General features: G+C 51.6%; 1 protein-coding gene across 1 annotated transcript; it reads left to right on the top strand.

Moving 5' to 3' along the window:
• The first annotated feature begins 6,553 nt into the window (after positions 1 to 6,553).
• Positions 6,554 to 9,514, top strand: KRT16 (keratin 16). Its single transcript, XM_060646095.3, has 8 exons — positions 6,554 to 7,163; positions 7,639 to 7,721; positions 7,859 to 8,015; positions 8,109 to 8,270; positions 8,363 to 8,488; positions 8,795 to 9,015; positions 9,112 to 9,158; positions 9,270 to 9,514. The coding sequence occupies exons 1-8, from the start codon at positions 6,618 to 6,620 to the stop codon at positions 9,368 to 9,370; spliced, it is 1,443 nt and encodes a 480-aa protein (XP_060502078.3). The 5' UTR covers positions 6,554 to 6,617; the 3' UTR covers positions 9,371 to 9,514.
• The last annotated feature ends 14,646 nt before the right edge of the window (positions 9,515 to 24,160 follow it).

Raw genomic sequence — 24,160 nt, 5'->3', positions numbered from 1 at the left:
GGTGGTGTGGAGCAGCACCACCCTCCCCGGGAGCCTGGAGGTGGGGAAAGTGGAGAAGTGCATCCTGGGGAAGGGGGGCAGTCCCTCCCTAGCCACTCCCAGGACCCTCCGGGCTTCAGCCCCTTTCATTCTGGTGGCAGGCAATGAGCCAGGTGGGGAGGAGCCCCGACACCTGGAAGGAAGTCTTCCTTTGAGTAAATCTGGAAACCACTGGGCGGGGCAGGACTTCCTGGTTTTCTTCAGGAAATGAGAAGGGATTGAAGAGGTTAATGAGAGGAAGGGCGCCCCCACCTCAATTTGCTGACAGGCCTGGGACTGTTTGCTGCTGTAGAATCAGACCAGGGCCCATCAAACACTCTCCTAGTGCCTGGACACTGAAGGTGGGGCCTGCGCCTGAGCAGCCAGAGCCCCCGAGGCCTGGCGGGGTGCAAGGATTGGGACTAGTGAAAACCAGGGAGGACCGCGAAGGGTGGTGGTAAGAGCATGGTCTACGAGGTGAGCAGGTGGCTGTGCGTCTTTGGACAGTTCCCAGGCCTTCTCTGGATCTGAGGCTGTGGTCGCTGAGGAGAGGGATGGGCCTCAACGATGGTCCTTCCAGCCCTGATCCAGGGGCCGCTGAGGACAGTGAGTTCCTAGTCGAGGCAGGGACCACTGGCTGGAGTGCAGAGCCGGAACCAGAGCAGGCTGGGAGCGCAGCCTCCGCTCCATCAGAGACCGGTGTCTCCCAGCTGCCTGACCAGCAATGACGGATGGAGGCAGGGGAGGCCCTGTGCCCACCAGGCCCCGCCACACTTCCAGCCACAACCAGAAGAACCAGCCCTGGGTTGAGGGTGGCTCATTTGGACAGTGATCTCATTTATCTAAATGGCAGCCCCAGGAAGCAGGGAGGGTCTGGGAAGAGGCGCCCCATTGTGTGGATAGGGACACTGAGGCTTCAAGGAGCAGTGACTCAGCTCTTGTCGGGGTTATGCTGGGAAGAGGGGCCCCACCCCCTGCCCCGCCCCAGGTTCTTAGGCAGATTCTGCAGATTCTCTCCCTGCAGATCCTGGGGGCCCACCTCTACTGTTGGGGTGACTGAGGAGGGGTCATAGGGTGGGGTGGCCACAGATAGCCCTAGACTGCACCCCTCTGCTGGGGAAGAAGCTTCTGCCCACAAAGTGAGTGGGTGGGTGGCTCAGGAGGCCGGAGTGGAGAGAAGCCAAGTGTGGAGAGCTGGGCCAGGAGAGGCAGTGGTGCCTGCTGGGGGTGGGGGTCCTTAGGGGATGGTCCTGGGCCCAGACAGGGAAAGCCCTACCCTTTCCTGGAGTGCTCAGCCCATGCCTGGGCAGGTAGGACCACAGGAGGGAGTGATGGGGGGCTGAGACCTGTGGTCCCCTTGGGGAATTTTGGTGGTTGGACTTTCTTGTCGCACCCCCAAGCCAACCCGGGGTGCTGAGGACGTGTGCCTGTGGCTGGATTGGGCGGCCCAGCTGTGGGACTCCACAGTTCATCCACGCACCCTCCCCCTCCCAACCCCAGCACCAAACAATTCACCCCCCGCGCCGTCCGCGAACCGGTCTGTAACCACCTTCGGTGCCGCCTTACACACTCTCATGTGATGGACACACATGATGGGCCTGATGTCCAGGCCCAGGCCAAGGACAGCAGTCGCCAGCCCTTGTGACTCTTCCTCTGCCACGCCCACGCCCCGAAAGTATGACTGGCAGTGCTTTCTGCAAGGAGACAATGTGGCAGGAACGCTCTGTCTGTGGCGCGGCGTCTCTTTGTGCCTCTTCTGCACCGGGCCCGGGGGAAGGAGGAGACACAGGCCTTGGCCTAGAGGGACCCTGAAGGGCTCCGGTTTAGGGGTGGCGGGCAGGGCACAGTGTTGGGGCTGACAATACTCCTTCAGTCCTTATGCGGTGTGGGTAGGGGCGAGGTTGAGGAGAACAGAGGGTGGTTCAGAGCCAAGGCTGTTAACAGAGCTTGATCCAGCCACATGGGCCCCTGAGGGCCCCTTGGTTGTGCAGACCAGTGTGACAGGCTGTGACAGCACCCACCCTTGGAAGGGGGGCGTGAAACACGGGGGAGTGGGAGGACCACCTACCATCTGGCTCTCACAGATTCATCCAGATGCTGGGAGCAGTGGCGGGGCCAGAGCCTGGACTGGAAACACGTGTTCACTCCCAGGGAGCCTGCCCCCTCCCTGCAGGCCCCCTGCACCCCCATCACAGCCTGACCACACGGTAGCGGTAGCAGGGTTGTCTCTAAGTATGCCCTGAGGGCTTTTCTGCCTTGTTCTTTTTATCTGAGTGCCCAGCACAGATCTGGCTCCTGCTTGACTGCACGCTGCTCTGTCCGAGCTCACTGGGGACCTTCTCTTTCTTCACCCTGCCCTGAAGCCTGTGGTTCTGGCTGCCACCATGGATGGGCTGGGGGCCCTGCAGCAGCCCCCTCTCTCCCCTCAGTCCCCTGAGGGCCTCCCCTCCTTCCCTTCTTTCCCCTTCTTCTCCTGCTTCCCAGCCTGGCTGGTCTCCAGAATTCCCTATGAGCTCGTAAAACGTCCCCACGAACAGGCTTGTCCTGGGCGATGCTGATACAGTGGGTCAGAGCAGGGTCGGGAATCTGTGTGGGGATCCTGGTGATCAGTCGGGTTGGGGAGTCATTGCACGTTGAGGCGTGCATTGGCCAATGATATTTCCTGGCCAACTCAGGTATGAGATGACCTCATCATACCTGAGACGGGGTAGGTGAAGGAGAGAGGGAAGAGGCCTGGGTGGGGGAAGGAACCCGCTGCCTGGAGACATGCAAGTTTGGTTGGAGTCTGTGCTCTGTGCCCACAGACCTAGTGCTCCTGGCTCTCAGCAACCTTGGGTAGGTTTGCCTCGCTGGCACGCCGGAAATGTGCCCCTTGGTCTTTCTCTGCCAATTCAGATCTTCTGAGGCCCAGATGGAGCCTCTGTTGATATTCCCTCCTTTACTGCTGAGGCTTAGCGTTGGGTAACACTTACCCAGTGGCATCCTGTGGGCCAAACACCCCAGGGCTTCCTGCCATGCAGTGCTGCATTCCCGGCCTTAGTTTTCTGTCCGGGACCAAATGATAGGTTCCAAGGTCAGAAACTATGTCATCATCTTCCCCAGCCCCCATGCCCTGGGTGCCAGGCACACGGTGGGTGCTTGGTCTGCAGTGTTGACTGAGTGGGTTGATGGGTTGGTTGGTAACTTCCTGTAGCTTCTCAGCCCATGCAGGTCCCCAAGCATCAGTGCTGGGCTCATGTGCAATCCCACACTGACTCCAGGAATGGTGGAGGGGCAGGGATCCAATTAGAAGGGAGGGAGCCTGGGTGGCTCAGTCGGTTAAGCGTCCAGCTTCAGCTCACGTCATGATCTCATGGTTTGTGAGTTCAAGCCCCCGTTGGGCTCTGTGATGATAGCTCAGAGCCTGGAGCCTGCTTTGGATTCTGTGTCTCTGTCTCTGTCTGCCCCTATCCCTGCTTGCACAAGCTCGCTCTCTCTCTCTCTCAGAAATATATAAAAATTAAAAAAAAAAAGAAGAGAGGGTGGTGGAGGGTGGGCTGAGGCAGAGAAGGAGGACATCCCAGAGACCACAGGGAGAGTCGGTGTAAAGCTCAGGAACAGTGCTGGTGCCGGGTTCGAGTTTCTGCTTCTATTTAACCTGGGACAAGTCTCTCTCTCTGCATGGGGCTTGGTGGCCTCAAAGGTGATTTTTATTTTTATTTTTTTAAAAGAGAGAGAAAATGTGACCAGGGGAGCGGGCAGAGGGAGAGAGAGAGAAAAAAATCTTTTTTTTCTTTCTCAGTCTGACTTAGCAGCATAATGTTCTCTAGGTCCATCTATGTTGCTGCGAGAGAGAGAGAGAGAGAGAGAGAGAGAGAGAGAGAGAGAGAATATCTTTTTTCTTTTCTTTCTTTCTTCTTTCTTTCTTTCTTTCTTTCTTTCTTTCTTTCTTCTTTTTTGAGAGAGAATCTTAAGCAGGCTCCACAATCCGCTCAGAGCCTGACATGAGGTTCGATCCCATGACCCGGGATCATGACCTGAGCTGGAATCAAGAGCTGGACACTCAACAAACTGAGCCACTCAGGCACCCCCAAGAGTCATTTTTAGTTCCGAGGGTAATGAGTCTGTGGTTGGACCTGAACTCTAGGCCCATCCTGACACCGGGATGGCAAGGTTTTTGTCCAAGATTCCAGGACCCACTTTGCCCATGTTTGGTGTTGGGAGAGGGGAGCAGGAGCATCGGGTTCTGTCTCCCAGGCCTGGCCCTGAAGGCGTGTGTTGGGTGCCAGCTCTGCTCAGACCTCTGGGCCCTGTTCCTACAAGCTGAGTGACTGATGGGGCGCGATATGGCAGCAGCAAAGTCCTGGTTATGCTGAGACAGAATTTCCTGTTCCTAGGTTCCAGTAATATCACCCAGCAGTGCTCAGGCCGAGGCAAGCCTTCTTCTGGCTCCTCTGGGGCCACGGAGGCACTTTAGAACAAGGACAGTGGCCAGTTCTGTGTGTCACCCCCAAGAGCACCCTGAAGAATCCTCAGCGTTTGGGTTCAGAGCTCCCTAATCCTGCCTCCAGCCCTGAGGCCAAGGTCATGCCCACTGTGGGAAGAGCTCATTCCAGGTACTGTGGGAGGTAAATGAGAATGGATGTACCTGGTCCCAGCCTGCAAGGCATCGTGGGCGAGTGGAGATGCCCTGAGCCTGGGTTCTAATCCTGCCTCTACAACTTAAAGCCGAGTGACGTTGGGGGAATCACTCCCTCCCTCTGAGTCTCCCTCTCTCCTCCCGACTTCGCAAGGTGAATTCAAGACAATGATGCACGTTGGAGATGCACAGAGAGGGTGGTTGAGGATGGCGCGAAGGGCTCGGACTGGGCCAGCAGACGGGCAGGGGTTCAAACCTCAGCTCGCTGTTGACTGGTGCCTTGGGAAGCCCACTTAACCTACCAGCTCCCTCGTCTGTGAACCTGAGGTGGGAACATTGCCTCTCACAAACTGTGTGGCACGTGTAGGGCACTCCATACAATACTGGAGCACGGCAGATGTGACCAGAGAGGTCACCTTCCCCCTCTTCTCAACTGAACGAAGGAAGCTGTCCAGCCCAGCCTGGAATCTATGGACATTCGAAAGGAAAGCGTTGGGAACAGAGCCTTGGATGCAGTGTGGGGACTCAGAGGCTCCTGGTGGGGCCAGGGGTCACACACGGCACTAATGGCAGGACGGGGACTCCCTCCCACCACAGTTCATGATGGGCATCCACGACTAGGTAGAGCAATGCATTGGGGGTGGGCTGCTCAAAGGGTGGGAGTGTTGGGGTAAAGAGGAGAGGGTGAGGTTGTGGGAGGGAGGTGCCAGAGGGCAGAGGTGGGTGTGAGGAGGCAGGTGAGGGGGCACCTAACTGCAAAGGAGGCATAGGGAACTGAGGGGCCGGGCCACCATTGGGGAGTGGCCAGTGGGGTTCTGTGTGTAGGTCCTTCTGTGTTGTGTCCTCCACTTCTACAGATGAGAAAACTGAGACCCAGAGGGGCTAAAGGATGGCTTATGCTGCATAGCTTGTAAGGGGCAGAGCGGGGATTCGAGCCGACACCCGCCTGGCTCAATGGTACATACTGGTCCCATGGTACCCAATGCTTCTGATGACTCTGGGGGCTCAAAGGCAGCCTCTGACACTGGATCCGATCCAAAAAGGGAAAGAGAGTCAGAGAATTAAAAAAAACAACAACTACTTTAAAAAAATATTTATTTATTTTTGAGAGAGAGAAAGAGCACACAGGGGAGGGGCAGAGAGAGAGAGGGAGACACGGAGTCTGAAGGAGTCTCCAGGCTCTGAGATGTTAGCACAGTGCCTGACGTGCGCCTCGAACCCACGGACCGTGAGATCATGACCTGAGCCGAAGTCGGACACTTAACCGACTGAGCCACCCAGGCGCCCCGAGAATTTTTAGAACTAGAAGGGACTCCACGATCAGGCAGTCCAGCTTTGTCACTTTACTGAGGGGACACAGAGGCCCAGAGAGGGGAGGCAAGGGGGCCTCAGGTCACACAGAGAGCAAAGCAAAGTTAGACCATGAACCCAGCTCTCCTTGTTCAGAGCCGGGCAGGCAGGATCCCCACAGCACATCCTGAGGCGGCCCCAGGCCGGCATCGGTGAGGCCTTTCTCAGCCAAGGCTGTCACCGTGGGGCAGGGAGTCCTTCACGGGCTGACTCACCGCCTGGGGACGCAGCCGCCACAAAACTGCCTGTGCCAAGGCCCCGCTGGCCCCTTAGGCTCCGGGAACGAGAGCCGGTTCCCGCCGCCCAGCCTGAGTCACGGCCGACTGGTGTTTGTGAGTTTTTCTCTCGGCCCCACACCCCCGGAGCTGGGTGGGAACTCCGAGCAGCACCCAGTGAAGTGAGTCGACCCCGGGCTGAATAATCCTGATCCGGAGTGGGGAGTTGGATGGGACCTGGTGTGATGAAACAGGCAGGGGAACCCTCCTTCAGCAGTCGGGAGGCCCCGCCCTCCCCGGCGCCTATAAATGTTCCGGGGGTTTGAGCTGCCCCAGCATCCTCCCAGCCTCCCTGAGCACCTCTCTCTCCTCTCTGCCGCCTCGCTCGCTCGCTCACTCACCTCCCTCCTGGCATCATGACCACCTGCAGCCGCCAGTTCACCTCCTCCAGCTCGATGAAGGGCTCCTGTGGCATCGGGGGTGGCTCCAGCCGCATGTCCTCCGTGCTGGCCGGAGGGTCCTGCCGGGCCCCCAGCGCCTACGGGGGCCTGTCGGTCTCCTCCTCCCGCTACTCCTCCGGGGGGGCCTGCGGCCTGGGGGGCGGCTACGGCGGCGGCTTCAGCAGCAGCAGCAGCTTTGGTGGGGCCCTGGGTAGCGCCTTCGGTGGAGGATATGGTGGTGGCCTTGGTGCTGGCTTTGGAGGTGGCCTTGGTGCTGGCTTCGGTGGTGGCTTCGGCGCTGGCTTTGGAGGGGGTGATGGCGGCCTCCTCTCCGGCAACGAGAAGCTCACCATGCAGAACCTCAACGACCGGCTGGCCTCCTACCTGGACAAGGTGCGCGCCCTGGAGGAGGCCAACGCCGACCTGGAGGTGAAGATCCGCGACTGGTACCAGAGGCAGCGGCCCAGTGAGGTCAAGGACTACAGCCCCTACTTCAAGACCATCGAGGACCTGAGGAACAAGGTGTGTGGGCCAGGCGGGCGACCCTGGTGGTTGCGACAGGCCATGGCTTCAGCGGCCCTTAGAAATCACTTTCTAGCATCTTTGTTTCACAAACTGGGAGAGTGAGGCCACCTTGGGGGAGTAGACAGAGGCCACTCCGCATTGCTGGCAGAGGGTCCCTTTTCAGCATCCAGCTGTCCGAGCTTGGCTGGAGCCCTGACTCTCTTATTCCCTGCAAGTGATTTTTGCGTTGCTCCCTCAGCTTCTCTCAGCCTGGGGCCGAGGATGGGGTGGTAGGAGCCGGGGGGGCCTCCCTCCGCGCACCCTGAGCCGGCTGCAAAAGACACCCAGGCTGGCTGGATGGAAGAGTGTAGGGCCTGACTCGCCAGCCAGGCGACCCTCAAGTTTGGGGACACTGTATCCTCCCCTCTCTGCTCTTCACCCCCGAGCTTTGGGGTCTTGGCTAACGAGGCCTGTCCTTTTACCTTCTCTGTAGATCATCACGGCCACCATCGAGAACGCTCAGCCCATTCTGCAGATTGACAATGCCAGGCTGGCAGCCGATGACTTTAGGACCAAGTGAGCCACCGCTGTGGTGGGCGGAGTGTGGTGCAGAGGGCGGGGGTTGGGGGGGGTGGGCAAGCTGTGGGGCTGTTGGTTTTGAACCTCAGAGGCCTCGCAGATGGAGCCTGATGCCTCGACCTCTGTCCTGCCAGGTATGAGCACGAGCTGGCCCTGCGTCAGAGCGTGGAGGCCGACATCAACGGCCTGCGCAGGGTGCTGGACGAGCTGACCCTGGCCAGGACTGACCTGGAGATGCAGATCGAAGGGCTGAAGGAGGAGCTGGCCTTCCTGAAGAAGAACCACGAGGAGGTGAGGTCGCTGCTGGTGTTGGCAGCGGGAGGCCGGTTCAGGGGCCAGGAAAGGGCTCAGCTGAGCTGGTCATCTCCCGCCATCCCTTCCTAGGAGATGCTTGCCCTGCGGGGTCAGACTGGCGGGGACGTCAGTGTGGAGATGGACGCCGCCCCCGGTGTGGACCTGAGCCGCATCCTGAACGAGATGCGCGACCAGTACGAGCAGATGGCGGAGAAGAACCGCAGAGACGCGGAGGCCTGGTTCCTGAGCAAGGTGGGGCTCAGGCGCTCAGCTCTCCTGCAGGACTTCCCAGCCAGGGGCCACCTCTAGGGTGCCTCACACCTGCTCCTCTTTTCCTGTCTCAGACCGAGGAGCTGAACAAGGAAGTGGCCTCAAACAGCGAACTGGTGCAGAGTGGCCGCACGGAGGTGACCGAGCTCCGGAGGGTGTTCCAGGGCCTGGAGATTGAACTGCAGTCCCAGCTCAGCATGGTATGAAGGACCCCGGCTCGCCGCAGTCCCCAAGTCACCAGTAATGCCGCCGGCCCCTCAATGTTGCCACAATACAGTTCCGCCCCTCTTTTCCCAGGAGTGGGATGGAGGGGTCATTGTACCCATTATATAGACACAGAAATTAAGGCCCAGAACAACGGAGTGACTTTTGTCCACATCGTCTGGCCCATCAGTAGCCCAGCTGGGACCAAAATCCATGTACCTCTCAGGAACATGCGCAGAGGCCTGGGGTGGGGGGGAGTAATGATCCCCTCTGTTGACTCTTTCCCTTTCCCCCACTCACAGAAAGCATCCCTGGAGAGCAGCCTGGAGGAGACCAAAGGCCGCTACTGCATGCAGCTGGCCCAGATCCAGGACCTGATCGGCAGCGTGGAGGAGCAGCTGGCCCAGCTGCGCTGCGAGATGGAGCAGCAGAACCAGGAGTACAAGATCCTGCTGGACGTGAAGACGCGGCTGGAGCAGGAGATCGCCACCTACCGCCGCCTGCTGGAGGGCGAGGATGCTCAGTGAGTGCACTGCCCTCCTTCCGGGTCCTGCGCCGGAGCCCCTGCAGCCCCGCCGCTCCCAGCGCGTCTAACTGCTCCGCCTTTTCTCCCCTGCAGCCTCTCCTCTCAGCAAGCGTCCAGCCAGTCCTTTTCTTCCCACAACGGTAAGACCCTTGAGGCTCCCGGGTGCCCCTGAGCCCCCAGCCCTCCCTTCTCCTTGTGTGGGGCCTCTAAGCTCCCAGAACCCTTCTCACCCCCTCGCGTCTCCCCCACAGTCTTCTCCTCCTCCTCGTCCCCCTCTGGCTACCAGACCCGGCCCATCCTCAAGGAGCAGGGCTCGTCCAGCTTCAGCCAGGGCCCGAACTCCAAGCAATGAGCTGCCTCTTCCGGAGCCTCCTGCCCGCCCGCCGGCCCCAACCTCCTGAAGGCCTGCGTCAGGGCCCTGTCCTCCCAGCGCGGTCCCCAAGCTGTCTCCCCTCCCCCTCTGCTGGTGGTGGGCTAATAAAGCTGACTTTCCGGTTGACGCAAACCTGTGTGGTCTCTGTTCTTGAACAAATGGGAGGGGGTTGAAGGTGTCTCCCCGAGGCCTTCTCGGACCCCACAGCCTGACGGGTCCAGGACACAGCAAAGCTCAGTAATACTGGTGGGGTCTTTCCCGAAGACTCCCCCGCCGCCTTGCCCCCCCCCCCCCCCCCATATCGTGGGCGTGGGAGGTGGGACGCAGGAGGGGAAGGAGCTCCCACGTGTTGACAGTCACCCTGTGAGGTGGGTGTGGTGAGGCTGGGTTTGGAATGGAGACAGCTCTGCCATTCAGAGGGGTTAAGTAACTTTCGCAAAGTCATGTGGATCCTAAGAGGCATGATTGTGGTTCAAGCCCTGCTGTCTGGTTACGGAGGCCACGCTTTTTTTTTTTTTTTTTTTTAAATGCCGCTCTCTCGTTTTAGGTATTTTAACCCAAAGACTCCAAAGCTTGAGCTCTTAACTCTACCCTTTGGCTCCTCACATTACACAAGTTTTGTGTTGGGCGGTAGAAAAGAGAGCCTTCGCCTTGGGGATGGTGTCCGTGGTTAGGACTGAACTTTTTTCTCCCAACCTGTCCTCCTCTTCACCCCTTATCAGCCCCTGCTTGTCATCAGGCAGGAGACTGAGTGCGAGGGGTCCCCTGGGAAACATCTGTCACCCTTGCCCTGCTTCATCACCACCCTCCACCCCCCCATGTTCAGACCTGCTGCCTCTCTCCCTAGAGCTGTCAAGTATGCGGACACGATCAGGACTCTACTGTTTAATCACCTGTGATGTTCTCTTTCCCCTCCAATGCTTGACCCTCTGTCTCAACCCACTTGGGTGCTTTTCTGCCTGGCCCTGCTCTGTATCCTTGAGTCAACCATCCCATCCCACACCATGGGTGCTTTCCATATTAAAAAAATTTAATGTACAAAATCAAAGTTATGTATGTATCACATAAGTCTTTCTATAAAAAAGAGCCATCCCGAGGCTGTGTCCCATGCCTCCATTCCCACTTCTCACTTTCAACTCTTAGCTATTACTTTTGGCATTTGCCTAATTTCTTTAAATTAATTTTTTAAATTTTTATTTATTTTTGACAGAGAGAGAGAGAGAGAGAGAAAGTGAACCGGAGAAGAGGCAAGAGTGGGAGCTGGGGAAGGGGCAGAGAGAGGGAGACACAGAATCCGAAGCAGGCTCCAGGCTCTGAGCTGTCAGCACAGAGCCCGACGCGGGGCTCAAACCCATGAACTGTGAGATCATGACCTGAGCTGATGCTTAACCAACTGAGCCACCCAAGTGCCCCAGCATTTGCCTTATTTCTTAAAAAATTTTTTTAATGTTTATTTTATTTTTGAAGGAGAGAGAGAGACAGAGCATGAGCAGGAGAGGGGCAGAGAGAGAGAGGGAGACACAGATTCCGAAGCAGGCTCCAGGCTCTGAGCTGTCAGCACAGAGCCCGGTGTGGGGCTTGAACTCACAAACCTTGAGATCATGACCTGAACTGAAGTTAGATACTCAACCAACTGAGCCACCCAGGTGCCCCGTTTGCCTTATTTCTATAATTTTTTAAAGTGTATTTATTTATTATTGAGAGAGAGCACAAGCTGGGGAGAGGCAGAGAGAGGAGACACAGAATTCGAAGCTAGTTCCAGGCTCTGAGCTGTTAGCACAGAGCCCGACGTGGGGCTCAAACTCACGAACCGTGAGATCATGACCTGAGCCGAAAGTCAGACGCTCAGCCAACTGAGCCACTGCCTTATTTCTAAACCACAGGCTTGTACTACCATTTCTTGATTTTTTTTTCAATTTTTTTTCTAATTGCTTGACTTCCCACTCTGAAGGAGAGGGATTCAGCTCTCTTGTACAGCATGGCCGCTCCCTACTTCTTCCTATACTTTCAATATATGCTATTTTCATTAGGTAAATGTTTAATTTTACATTATCATGACTATTTAACTATTATTTACAGTCCAAAAACATTTTATGCTATGTTAGATTTCTTTGGGATAAACATCTCTTTTTCAATTTGCTGAGGTTTTCTATGTACTTATCCTAAATTTATTCCCTAATTCACTGCCAGAAATATAGATCTCCTCCTAACATGTTAAAACACTGAGTATTTCATAAGTTTTATCTTCTTGAAGATATTACTCTTTGGAACCTGCTGTCCTGCATCCTGTCCCAGCATGTTCTGGGCACTCTCTATGTCTCCTGTCATCCCGAAATCTTCCTTCACTGTCCTTGTGGACATCCCTTCTTCCTCCATTGCTTCCCTGTTTCCTGGATCCCATGTCTTCCCTTTTCTTTTCTTCCCCCTTCATTTTAGTGAAACACATCCTCTGGCAGTTTCCTGGGGAAGGATTCATAGACGTTTCATGTCTGAAAACATCATGAGTCTACTCTCATTCTTGACTGATAGTTTGGCTGGGTATGGAATTCTTGGTTGCAAATAAATTTCCCTCAGTATTTTGAAGGTATTGTATCACTGCATCCTGGCTTCCAGTGTTGCTACTGAGAAGTCTAATACTGTTTTGATTCTAGATCTTTTATGTTATCCTATTCCTATCCCTAACCCCAGAGCTTTTAGGCTCTTCTCTTTCTCTCTAGCAGGCTGCAGTATCACATGTTCTCCCTCGATGTGGCTGTGTGGATCTGTTGGATTGGGCACTTGGCAAAATCTTTCAGCATATAAATTCATGTTCTTTACTTCTGGGAAATTTTCTTGAATGTTTATTTAATGATCCCCCCACCCCCCGCCATTTTCTTTCCTTCTGGAACTCCTCCTTTTCCTATGTATTTCATTCTATTTTTCTTCTACCTTCTCTTTTTTTTGACTTTCTGAGATTTTCCTAAACTTTACCATCTAATCTTATGATTTAGTTTTTAAAATATCAGATATATTTTTAGTACCCTATAACTCTGGATACTTTTTAAAAATAGTCTCTTGTTCTTGTTTGAAGATCCAAGATTTCCTCTTACCTCATTAACCCTATTGATCAGGGCTTTAACATTTCTTCCATTTCCGTCATCATTTCAATTTCCTCTCAGCTGCCTTTTTCCTGGTTTGTCTCATCTCCGTCCTTTATGTCAGAGGTTTCCCTCAAATGTCTGGGGTTCTTGGTTGTCTACTAATATTTATGGGTAGGGTAAGAAGTGTGTAGGGAATGGGTAAGGAATGCATGTGTGTGTGTGTGTACAGTAGGGGGGCTTTCCCCCAGTGAGTCTCACTATAGAATAATCTGGTGCAGAATATGCTGTTTTATGGGGGGGACCCCAAATGTCAGTATCTGTAGGCTTTTTCTCTTGGGTAGGGTCTTCCTCAGGAAGGAAGAGCTACCAGCTTTCAGGAAGCTATGTGGAGGAAGGGGACTGAAAGAGTCTCAGTCTCAGTTAATCTGACTTATATCAGTTTATTGTCCCCACTGTTAGCTGTGCTTGGTCTCTCAAGGTTTAGTCCTTCTGGGTAAATTCTCCAGAGTGCACCCCCAGCTTCTCCTGGGATAAGGAGGAGTTATTGGCATCAGAGGTTGGGGTAGAAAGGAGCTATGGAGGTCTCACTGATTTTTATATGAACTTTTGACCCATTTGTCTTCCTCCTTTCAGCCCATGTGCACTCCCCTTTCAGATGTGCCTGGTGCCTCCTATTCCAGAAGCTTCCCAGGGTCCTGCTGTGTGAATCTGCTTGCTTCTTGGCTTCTCCCTGGGAAAGCGCCAGGATTATTTTTTGTTTGTTTGTTTTCCAGATTCCAAAACTTTCATACTATAATCCCTTCTCCTGGTCTCTTTGTCTAATACACGCTTTATCCATTTATGCTAATTTTAGGGATGTCTAGAGGGGTGGTGATAAATGATACATTTAACCTCCAGTGTCATCCAGAGTCCCTGCTTTATACATGGCAAAATATTTTTCATCTTTCAAGTCTGCTGAGTCTGATTCATCACTCTGCAATCCATAATCATTGTTGGTTGTTCAGTAGACATGTCTCCTTTTTTATGGTCAACGATCCTGTCTTCCAGGCCATAGGTGAGTTTATGATTCAGCTGAACCCCAAATCCCAGTACCCAAAGGCAATCACTAATAACATTTTGGTGAATTTCTTTCACATATATATTACAGATCTATCTATCTATCTATCTATCTATCTATCTATCTACAACCACACTATACTGTTTTGCATTTGATTTTTATTAATATTTTTTTGGAAGTTTATTTATTTTGAAAAAGAGAGCATGTGTGCATGTGCACAAGCAGGGGAGAGGCAGAGAGAGAGGGAGAGAGAATCCCAAACAGGCCCTGTGCTGAAAGATGACAGGGAGCCCCGACATGGGCCTGAAGTCACTAACTGTGAGATCATTACCTGACCGGAAATCAAGAGTTGGGTGCTTAACCGACTGAGACACACAGGAGCCCCTGATTTTTATTAATATTTAAAGAGAAGTGTTATATGTGTAATGCTGTTTCCACTGTTTTTTGTTGTTGCTGTGGCAAATTAAAATAATACAGCAATGACATCTTTCTGCATAAAGCTTTTACAAATATTTTGCATTATTTCCTCAGGCTTAATTCTCATAAGTGTAATGATTAGGTGAGAGGATAACAAATGTTTTAAGGATCTTGACTTGTGCCGTCAAATTGATTTAAAGAGAAGTGGTACCAATTTACGTACTTTCCAGCAGGGAATGAGGGTGCCTATTTCAAAACCTGCTCACCAACTTTGGGTGTTATCTTTTAAAAATCTCTTTTCTTTAAAATGTTTATTTTTGAGGGGCGCCTGGGTGGCTCAGTCAGTTAAGTGTCTGACTTCAGCTCAGGTTATGATCTCACGGTTTGCGGGTTCGAGCCCCGTGTTGAGCCTGCTGGAGCCTGCTTTGGATTCTGTGTCTCCCTCTCTCTCTGCTCCTCCCCTTTTCTCACTTTGTCTCACTCTCTCAAAAATAAATGAAAAAAAATTAAAAAAATAAAATGTTTATTTGAGAGAGAGAGAGAGAGAGAGAGAGAGAGAGAGAGAAAGAGCAGGGGAGGGGCAGAGGATCCGAAGCAGACTCTGCACTGACAGCACAGAGCCCGATGCAGGACTTGAACTTACGAACCTCGAGATCATGATCTGAGCTGAAGTTGGATGCTCAATGGACTGAGCCACCCAGGTGTCCCCAAAATCTTTTTGGTTAATTGGTTCATCTGTCACTTTTAAACCTGACGTTATGGAAAGACCCTCACATAGAGAGAGCATCCTGGCCTGGGCTGCCAAACACAAAAACCCCCAAAAAACCTTTGTTAGGGTCTCCTAGCTAGTTAGTAAAATTCCCTGAGAGCAGGAACCATGTTTCTCCCTTTCATTATTGTATCCTGTGGAAATAAAACATGAACCCCCTTAAAGGATGATATCAAGGCAGAAGTATGAGCAAACTGGCTTCTCTATTCGGAAATGTCTTGCTGCCTGGATTTCCCAAGCTAAGATTCCAGTCCCAAATCAGAAGGCCTTTCCCACTCTGTGAGATCCTGGCACCTGAGAGGAGGCAGTGGAGTGCTCCAGAACGTTCTTGTAACTTTATTTTGAACACACCCTCAGATTCTTTATGCTTGAGTTAGTGTCAAAGTTTGTGAAATATTGCTTTTGATAATTGCATAAAGAGCTAAAACAATGGCTGGGGTGAGAATTAATGATAGCCTATAAAGTGTATCTGCTGATGTAAATGAATGAGTGGTAAGCCCGTCAGGTTTTGCCTTCTTTGGGCCCATTGTTTCCTAGAGCTATAAAAAGCACAGTGTCCCTCCTTGTGTCTGAGATAAGCAATTTCTTATGTTTGCCTTCCCACCTCCGAGGCTTGTTGTTTGAGACCTTCCAACAGCTCCCTGAAACATAAACACAGAGGAAGCTCTTTGTTTTGCTGTTTCCCACAACCCTTAGCACCCTGCACATGTGGGACACTCAGTAAGGATTTGTGGAGTCAAGCAATGGGTTTGGGGTATAGACCTCTGCTCTTTCAGGTCTCCACGGAATCTTCTCAGAAGAGGGTTTGTTTCTCGTTTTTAAAGTTTATCCATTCACTGAGAGAGAGAGAGAGAGAGAGAGAGAGCACAAGTGGGGGACAGGCAGAGATTGAGAAGGAGGGAGAATCCCAAGCAGGCTCTGCACTGTCAGCACAAAGCCCTATGTGGGGCTTGAACTCACGAACCGAGCGAGCACCTGAGTCGAAGTGAGACGCTTCACCGACTGAGCCACACAGGCGCCCCTCAGAAGCAAGTTTCTTGAGGACAGGACTTCTCTGATCCCACGCGCCCCTTGCCATGTTGGTACAAGGCAGCCGCCATGGTAGGTGTTGAAAAGAGCTGCATGGAAGAGAAATTGAGTGTCCTCCTGATCGGTGGAAGGACGGGAGCCTGGTCGGCAAGAGCTGAGGCACCGAGAAAGTAGAGAGCTTTATGTGGCCTTTCCTCTGATGTACTGCGTGGTCACTGCCACGGGAGGACCTTTTGCGTCCCCCTTTTCCCGACAGTCCAGGACCCCTGAAGGGCTCTGAGCAGGTCAAGGGGTGTTACAGCAAAGATGTCAGCTATTTAGAAAGAGAGTCCTCTTCTGACTTGACTCCCTGTGAACACATTGCTGGGGCCTGGGGTCACTTTCTCTCCTACGATTATAGGATTGTTACACACAAAACAGGTAGGTTTTGTTCCTTCCAGCTTTTATCTGCCATATGAATAGTGTGACAACATAAACAGAAATATACAAAACAGGGGCGCCTGGGTAGCTCAGTCGGTTGAGTGTCCGACTTCGGCTCAGGTCATGATCTCACGGTTCGTGAGTTCAAGGCCCGCGTCGGGCCTTGTGCTGACAGCTCAGAGCCTGGAGCCTGCTTCGGATTCTGTGTCTCAACGCCCCCCACCCACCCTGCTCCTCCCTGGCTCTCACTGTCTCTCTCTCAAAAATAAATAAACATTAAAAAATAAACATTAAAAAAGAAAAGGAACATAAAACACAAAAACATTCATCCATCATTCTGTCCCCAGAGTCTTTACTCTCTTGGACTCCTTTCTGGCTTCATTATGTGTGAGTACACATCAGTGATGATTTTCAAATGACTAAGGGGTTTCATTATTAATAGAATAGAATAAATTAATAGAAATAAGAGACCTTGCACATAGGAGGGTGCATTATTTATAGTGACCGAAAAAGGAAAACAAAGTGACTACTCCTTGGTCGGTCTTATAGAGCTGGGTAAATGGTGGTCCACTCATACTAGGCGATATTAAGCAGCCACTACAATCAACAAATTGGAACTATGTCAGATGGCAAGAGGACTCTTGGAGGCATCGGGGAAAGGGAAATAAATGCACGCTGCAGAAAAACACAGGCGGTGTACTGACATCACTTGTGTGTATAAACAAACCCAGCCCCTTGTCTAAATAATGGCATATGTGTGTGTATAATTACACGCACACCTGAAATATGAAAGGGACATATGTTATTAACATGGGTTACCTTGGGGGTAGGGTGGGAGCCTAAGGTGGGTGTAAGGGATAGTAGAGGGAAAGAAGAGATCCAAGAAAACAGGAAAGAAAAAAAAAAAAGAGTGCACCTGCTTTTATACACAAAATTGTGTATGTGTGTGTATGAACAAAGAAATTTTTTGTTTAAAAAATATTTTTTAATGTTTATCTTTATTTTTGAGACAGAGAAAGACAGAGCATGAGCAGGGGAGGGGCAGAGAGAGAGGGAGACACAGAATCAGAAGCAGGCTCCAGGCTCTGAGCTGTCAGCACAGAGCCTGACACAGGGCTTGAACTCGTCAATTGCGAGATCATGACCTGAGCTGAAGTTGGACGCTCAACTGACTGAGCCACCTAGGCGCCCCAGAACAAAGAAATTTTTCAAATAGAAAATTTAAAAACCATAAAATTAGTTCATCTTGAATACCACATCAACTTCCTTGTTAAAAACAGATTACACACACCAATATCCTGGTCTGTCAATTTTATATTACCTTGTAATAGATTTTTTTTTTACCATTTTAAGAATTTTTAAGTGCAGAGTTCAGTAGTGTTAAATATATTCACAATGTTGTTCGACAGATCTCTAGAATTTTTTTCATCTTGCAACATGGAAGCTCTATACTCACTAAACCCCAAATTACGTTTTCTCCTGGTAACAAACTTTCTACTTTCTGTTTCTATGGCTTTGGCTACTTTAGATACTTTGTATTAGTCCTTTTTGTGATGGGCTTATTTCATGTAGCATAATGTCCTTAGGGTTCATCTGCGTTGTAGCCTGTGATACCATATAATAGATTTTAACTTAACTTTGTATTTAGATAATAATATGACTACAGAAATCAAAAGTGATAACCAAAAGGAGGGAAAAACCATAAAGCAAGACTGTAGTCCCTTGTAGAAGGTAATGTGGAATAGTGGAAGGAGGCAAGAGGCCAACCTGTGGTTAAACTTGGAGCATAACCTTGGCTGATCCCTTCATCTCTGAATTTTGGTTCCTTCTTCTGCGAATTTAGGGGATTAGTACTTACCTGAAGAGGACCCGTTATTACATTTGATTCTCACACCAAAGCTGGGGAAAGGCAGTTGCATTCTGCTTCCTAAGGTTGAGTTTGAGCAAATGTCTCCTCCCAGCCTGCTCTCTGCCAAAACTCCTCGTTATGTCCCTGCACTGTACTCAGTCCATCTTACAGGTGCAGAAACCGAAGCTCAGGGAGGCTGAGCGACCTAATTAAGGATGCATGACTGGTAGGTAAGCTATCTGAACAGGGCCCTCTCATGCTACCTGCGTGTCGATCTTCCAGATGAGCAGAATCCTGGCTTTGCTGGACTTGGTCAAGTTTGCAGAAAGGACGAATTCTCGCAGGAGAGGAGTGAACTCAGCTCTGGATCCACTAAGGGGCTGCTCTGGGCCAGGAGTTGTGCTGGGCTCAGGGTGGGTGTTGCTATGGTGGCCAAGCTCTTCTTCCTCAGCCCTGTCTTGGCCGATGCTGCCCCCCCCCCCCCAACCTTTCTCCCCCAGGTGGTAATTTGGTAGGGCATTTACACCATGGAAATGGTAAATGCTACGAATCAGGGCTAGATTTGTTGTGTTTTATTGATTGTCTAGACTTAAGAAAACCCAGACTTAAATATTTTAAGGAAACATGTTAAAAATGTTCAGCTCAGGTCATGATCTCACAGTTCGTGGGTTTGAGCTCCACATCAGGCTCTGTGCTGACCGCTCAGAGCCTGGAGCTGCTTTGGATTCTCTGTCTCCCTCTTTCTCTGTCCCTCCCCCACTCATACTCTGTCTCTGTCTCTGTCTCTCAAAAATAAATAAAACATTAAAATTTTTTTTCAAAAAAAATGTGTCATGTCTCTAGCCATTGCATTGTTAACAGCAAAACCTGCAAGCAAATATGCTTTCTGGATTTGAAATCTACAATCTGGTTCGGCAAAGAGGTCACTTGTGTCATTGATGAATGGCTAGAGTTAGGGCCTCTGTCTGTGCTGTTTCCCATTGATCTTCCTCCTCAACACAAACAAAAATTTCAACTAGCCTTCGTGTCAGAACCATACTTGCTTGTCAGTTGCCACCAGAAGCAGGTTGCAAGAGCTTGGCAAAAACCAACAAAAGCATCCTATGAAGGTCGATGGACTCTGTGGCATTTATTACAAAGAGTACTTCTTATTATTTGTGAGTTAAGTGCTGCATAGCCCTTATAGTAGTAACATTTATAATACTTATATTATTATTGTATTATATATTATTATATTATTATAATCTGTATATAATATTTTATATATTAGTAAAATACCTTATTTATTATATATATCTATTTCCCCTCTCAGGTGCTTCGGTTTGGGTTCCAGAAGCAGAGCCTTCAACAAAAACTTGAGTGCAAGAAGTATTTTTGGGTGGAGTTCACGAAACCCCATTAGGGGGTGGGTAGTTGGGACGGGGAAGGGGAGGAAGCTAACAAGGGGTGTGTGACCAAGCAAGTGAATGCTGTGGACAGCTGTAGCGTAATCCTTAGGGACAGTGAAGAACAAGCACCTCAGAGTTCCTCCCAAGGGACGAGGGAGCTGGGGTATTTATCCTCCTAACCTGATAGGCTGAGGATGCTTTTAGTCAGGGGAGTGGTGTTAATTCTCCAGCACCACAGCCTGTCCTGTGCACAGGCAGAATGGGCTCTGATGGCCAGAGAAGACCCTCAGGCAGAGGTCTCTGGTGCTGACAGTTGAAGTCTGGCCAGTAAGTGCCCAGGAGAAGTGGTCAGAGCTTGGTGCTCATAGGAGGCAGGCCATGATGCTGCCAGGGTTAGGGGATCTGGCTTTATGGAGCACCTTGGAGCCATCCGGGCTCCCTGCAACAGTCCCCACTGTTGGGACACCTCCACGTTCAGTGGCAGCTGGGAGGTGCTTGGCCCTTGGAGACTGAGGTCCAGTGGAACTTCCTTGCTTTTACCTCTCTGTGTCTATAACGTGGACCCAGTAATGCCCTCCCCAAGGAGGTTCGTAAGATTAAATGACAGTATCGGTGGAAATGTCTAGCATGGTGTCTGATAGAGGCAGGGCTCAGTGAGTAGAACCTCTTGGTAACCTTCAGAATCTCTGAAGAGATTCTTCTCAGACCTCAGAACTTAGAAGATGTTTGTGTCTCTGGACAGTCAGATATGCCTCCTTCTTAGTGACGTTTCATATTCCATCATGTTTTCCTTTTTGCCTTGGCTGCCAGGAAACCCAGAGGTAGATCTACCCAGAGGTAGATCAGGTATAGAAACCTCTTCTGTACAGTTTTGCGATAGACACACACTGGGGCTTAGCTCATAAAGGTTGGGACCAAATCTGTGCTCTCCTTCTTCTGATACCCAGATCCCTCTTCCTTGGTCACAGACAGGGGGCATGTGTGCCTGCTGGGTTGGTCATATGAGATTTTGGCCACTGGCCATATCAGCCTTCCCTGGGGTTTGTTAAATTTGAGCTGATCTTCTCTGGCCATGAGGCTGAAGGGTGAGTTCAGGGCTCCCTCAGTTATGGTTCCAGCCTCGTGAGGGTGTCTGGCCTGTGCAGGTGAAGCCAGGAGGCAGATCAAGGCTGAGGGGTGTGTGTGTGCATGTGGGTGTTTGTATGCCTGTGTTGGGGCAGGAGAGGGAGAGAGGGAGAGAACAATGAGTCAATGAATTGCCTCTTTGTGAAGTGTTGCCATTCCATTGCTTGCAACCAAAACATGTATTTTTTTTTGAGGTTTATTTATTTTGAGACAGTGCACAGGAGGGGCAGAGACAGAGAGAGAGAGAGAGAGAGAGAGAGAGAGAGAGAGAGAGGAGAGAGAAGGAGAGAGAGGAAGAGAGAGAGAGAATGAGCAGAGCAGGGGAGGGGCAGAGAGAGAGGGAGACAGAGAATCCCAAGCAGGAGCTGTCAGCACAGTACCCAATGTGGGGCTCGAACTCACGAACCATGAGATCATGACCTGAGCTGAAATCAAGAGCCGGACGCTTAACTGACTGAGCCATCCAGGCTCCCTGCAATCAAAAAAACATGTTTGTCAATATACCCTAGTACTTAATTTTTGATTTGTCTTCAACCCTTTTTGGATATTTTCAGTTTTATTATACACATGTCTTTTATCATAAGCTGACCCAGCTCCCCCTCTTTTGCAGGTGAGTGACCTAGAATCGGTGTGTGCGTGTGTGTGTGTGTGTGTGCAGATGTCGCCCTGCTGCACCGATAGCCAGGGCAGGGAGAAGAACCAGGCCCTGGATGTCGAGTGGCTGGTGGGGCTTCCCCGGGCCTCAGGGCCTCATGGGGACACCTGCACTGGCTGCTTCCTCGTCCCCTTCACTCCCAGTCAGGGGAGGCAGTGCTGGGCCTCCATCCGCAGAATGTGGGCCCCACGCCAGCTCTCAGGCCCTCTCTCCTCACACCCAAACCGTCCTGCTGACTCTTCCCCAGCGGGGCTTCCGGGCCTGCCCATTCCCATAGACTCCGCCCTGTCCGGGCCCTCAGACTCAGCAGTTCATCACCTCGGCCTGCTGGCCTCAGCAGCCCTCCCAAGGCCTCCCCATTCCTTCCACCACTGCCCACCACTATCCTGGACCCTCTTTGTTCTTTGTCTCTGTCTTTGCCTGAATTGCGACACTTGGTCTCCATTTGAGCTCACCCACTGTCCCCCCATTGGTCAAACTCTGGGGCTTACTTTAAGAGAACTTTTTGCCACACGTCGACTCTGTGCCGAGCACCCTGCTGGCCGCTTGCCATGAATTATCTAGTCCTTTCGATAATCCTGCAAGGTAGGAACTGTTATGATGCCCATTTGATAGGAAACGGGGCTAGGAGGGCCGCAGTGACTTGTCCAAGGTCACGTGGCTTGTCATTGAGGGGTGCCTGGCCTGGAGCCCTGGCCTGACTGACTTGGGAGGCCCTGGTCCTTCCCCAGTCCAACGTGATGGCTCAGTCTGGGGCAGCACAGCACTGAGACCACTTCCTAACCTCTGGCTGGTGGGGGTCCTTTCCTTTCCGCCCGTGAGGCTGGAGACACCCGGGGACCTCTTTCCCTTCTCACCCCTCCCCTTTGTCCTGCGGGCCCGGAGCTCGGGACTCCTGACACAGCCATTCCAACTCAGGCGCTGACTTTCCTCTCGACTCACTGCTGGTGCTGCAGTTCCCACAGCCACGCCCCTGCCTGGGAATGCCCTCTCCCCACTCCACCCATGGAGGGCTCTTCCTTATTTCAAAACCTGAGTCAAACGCACCATTTCCAAGAAGCCTTCTGTGTACTACCCACCCCACCTGGTGGCTTCTTGGCTCCAGGCTCCCCTCAGAGAGCAGAGTAGGCTCTACCCTCATTTTTGCCCTCCCCCATCAGACTGGGCATCCCCAAGGACAGGGACTGTGTCTCCCCAAACAGGCTGGGGTAATTATACCAACTTAATGTGCTGACCACCTACTATGTGAGAGACACTTTGTGGCCCTCTCAGGCACTGTGGTAAGCTCTCCTGAGGGGTGGCACATATCACAGAGGCAGTAGGAAGGCTGAGAAGGGGAAGGTCAGGTGATCCAAGGTGTTGGGGTGGGGGCTTCCCGGCAGAGGAGAGGTCTGAGCCAACCCCATCTCTTGCCTGGGTAGTGGCAAGGCAACATCCTCCTGGCTTTGCCTTTCTTGTCCCTTCTCCAGAAGTACGTTCCACGTGGATGCCAGAGTGGCCTTTGTGAAACACAGCTGACAGCGTAACTCCCGTGTGCAGAACCTTCGGTCCTCCCCATGTTGTTAGGATAAAGTCTGGGCTCCTTAGCTCCACGTGTATGACCTGGCCTCTGTTCTCAGTTCTGCCAGGCAGTTCAGCTCTGTGTTCTAGCGACTCTTAGGTGCTGCATTGTCCTCAGACCAGGGTTGCATGCCACTGAGTCTTTGCTCAGGTGAGCAAATGGGATGTCCCTCCTCACTTCCTTTGTTGCTCAGCATCTATTCACTGTCAAGGTTCAGCTAAGTTGAGAACTCCTGTGGCCCTGGTCCTTCCCCAGTCAAGGTGGATGCTTGTCCACCCTGGGACAGGTGTGATGACCGCCCTTTTTCTGTCTTCCATCCATCCTTTTCCCAGCTTCCCGCCCACCATCTATCCACCTTCCATTCTTCTATTTCCATCCATTATCCTTCCTTTCGTTCATCTGTCCATCCACCTGCCCATCCATCGATCCATCCATCCATTCATCCATCCCAAGTATCCTTTCACATTCCCTTATCATCTTCCCATTCCTCTCTTCCTTCCTCCCACACCTCCTTCCCTTTTGTTCATTTTCCATCTACTCTATGCCACACAGTCTGCAGAAGATCGTATATTAAATCTGTGTGTTGAACAGAAGCTTGGCCTTAAAGAACATGAAAAATTTGGGCAGGAAGAGAGGACAGAAGCGGAAATTCAGGCAGAGGCTGGAAGATGGAAGGTGATGTAAGGGTCAGTGAGGGGACTGGGCTGTTGGGGGTGGAGTTCAGTTTTCAGTGAGCATTATGGGTAATTGGCTAGAGAACATAAGCCTTACTTTCCCTGAGTAGGTAGCTCATAGATGGTTAGTGAACCCATGTGTTGTCGGGCTTTGGCTACCTAACTCTTCATGTTCTTAACAACCTAAATGTGATTCTGGGGTGCAGGCACAGCTCTTTTCAGCCCACACATTCTCAGCCTGCCTAGCTCAGATTTCTGGGAGGCACTTGTCACACATTTCATAGTCAGGTGACTAGTTAGAGTCCCCCCTTGGGATTCTCAGACCTCTGCCATTTCTGCAAAGCAAGCTCTGATGAGTGACTTTGGACATGACCTTTTCCATCTCAGGGCCTTAGTTTTCCCAACTGCAAAGTTAAGAGGTTGGTTTAGATGACCCCTGATCCCCTTTTTGGCTCTGACTTTCAAGGACCATTCTCTGTGTTTGAAAAGCAAGGCTCACAGCCAGGAAGAGCTGGAAATGAATCCTGGCTGAGCGGCTTCCTCACCGTGGACCTTGCAAATTTCCTCAACCTCTGAGCTTTTTGCATCTATAATGTGGGACAGTCAATTTCTGTCTTGTCATCCTTAGCAGCTGGCAGGTACAGACAAGGCCATGGACACTGAAACACTTGGCTGAGCCCATCTGTTGTGTCAGTGAAGGCTCTCACAAGGACAAGGCCCAGATGGGCAGGCTGGCCTGGGAAAC

This window comes from Panthera onca, chromosome E1 (genome assembly GCF_046562875.1).
Source record: "Panthera onca isolate mPanOnc1 chromosome E1, mPanOnc1 haplotype 2, whole genome shotgun sequence".
Taxonomy (NCBI): Eukaryota; Metazoa; Chordata; class Mammalia; order Carnivora; family Felidae; genus Panthera; species Panthera onca.
The sequence above is the reverse complement of the archived record's forward strand: the minus strand, read 5'-3'. Positions and strand labels throughout refer to the sequence as shown.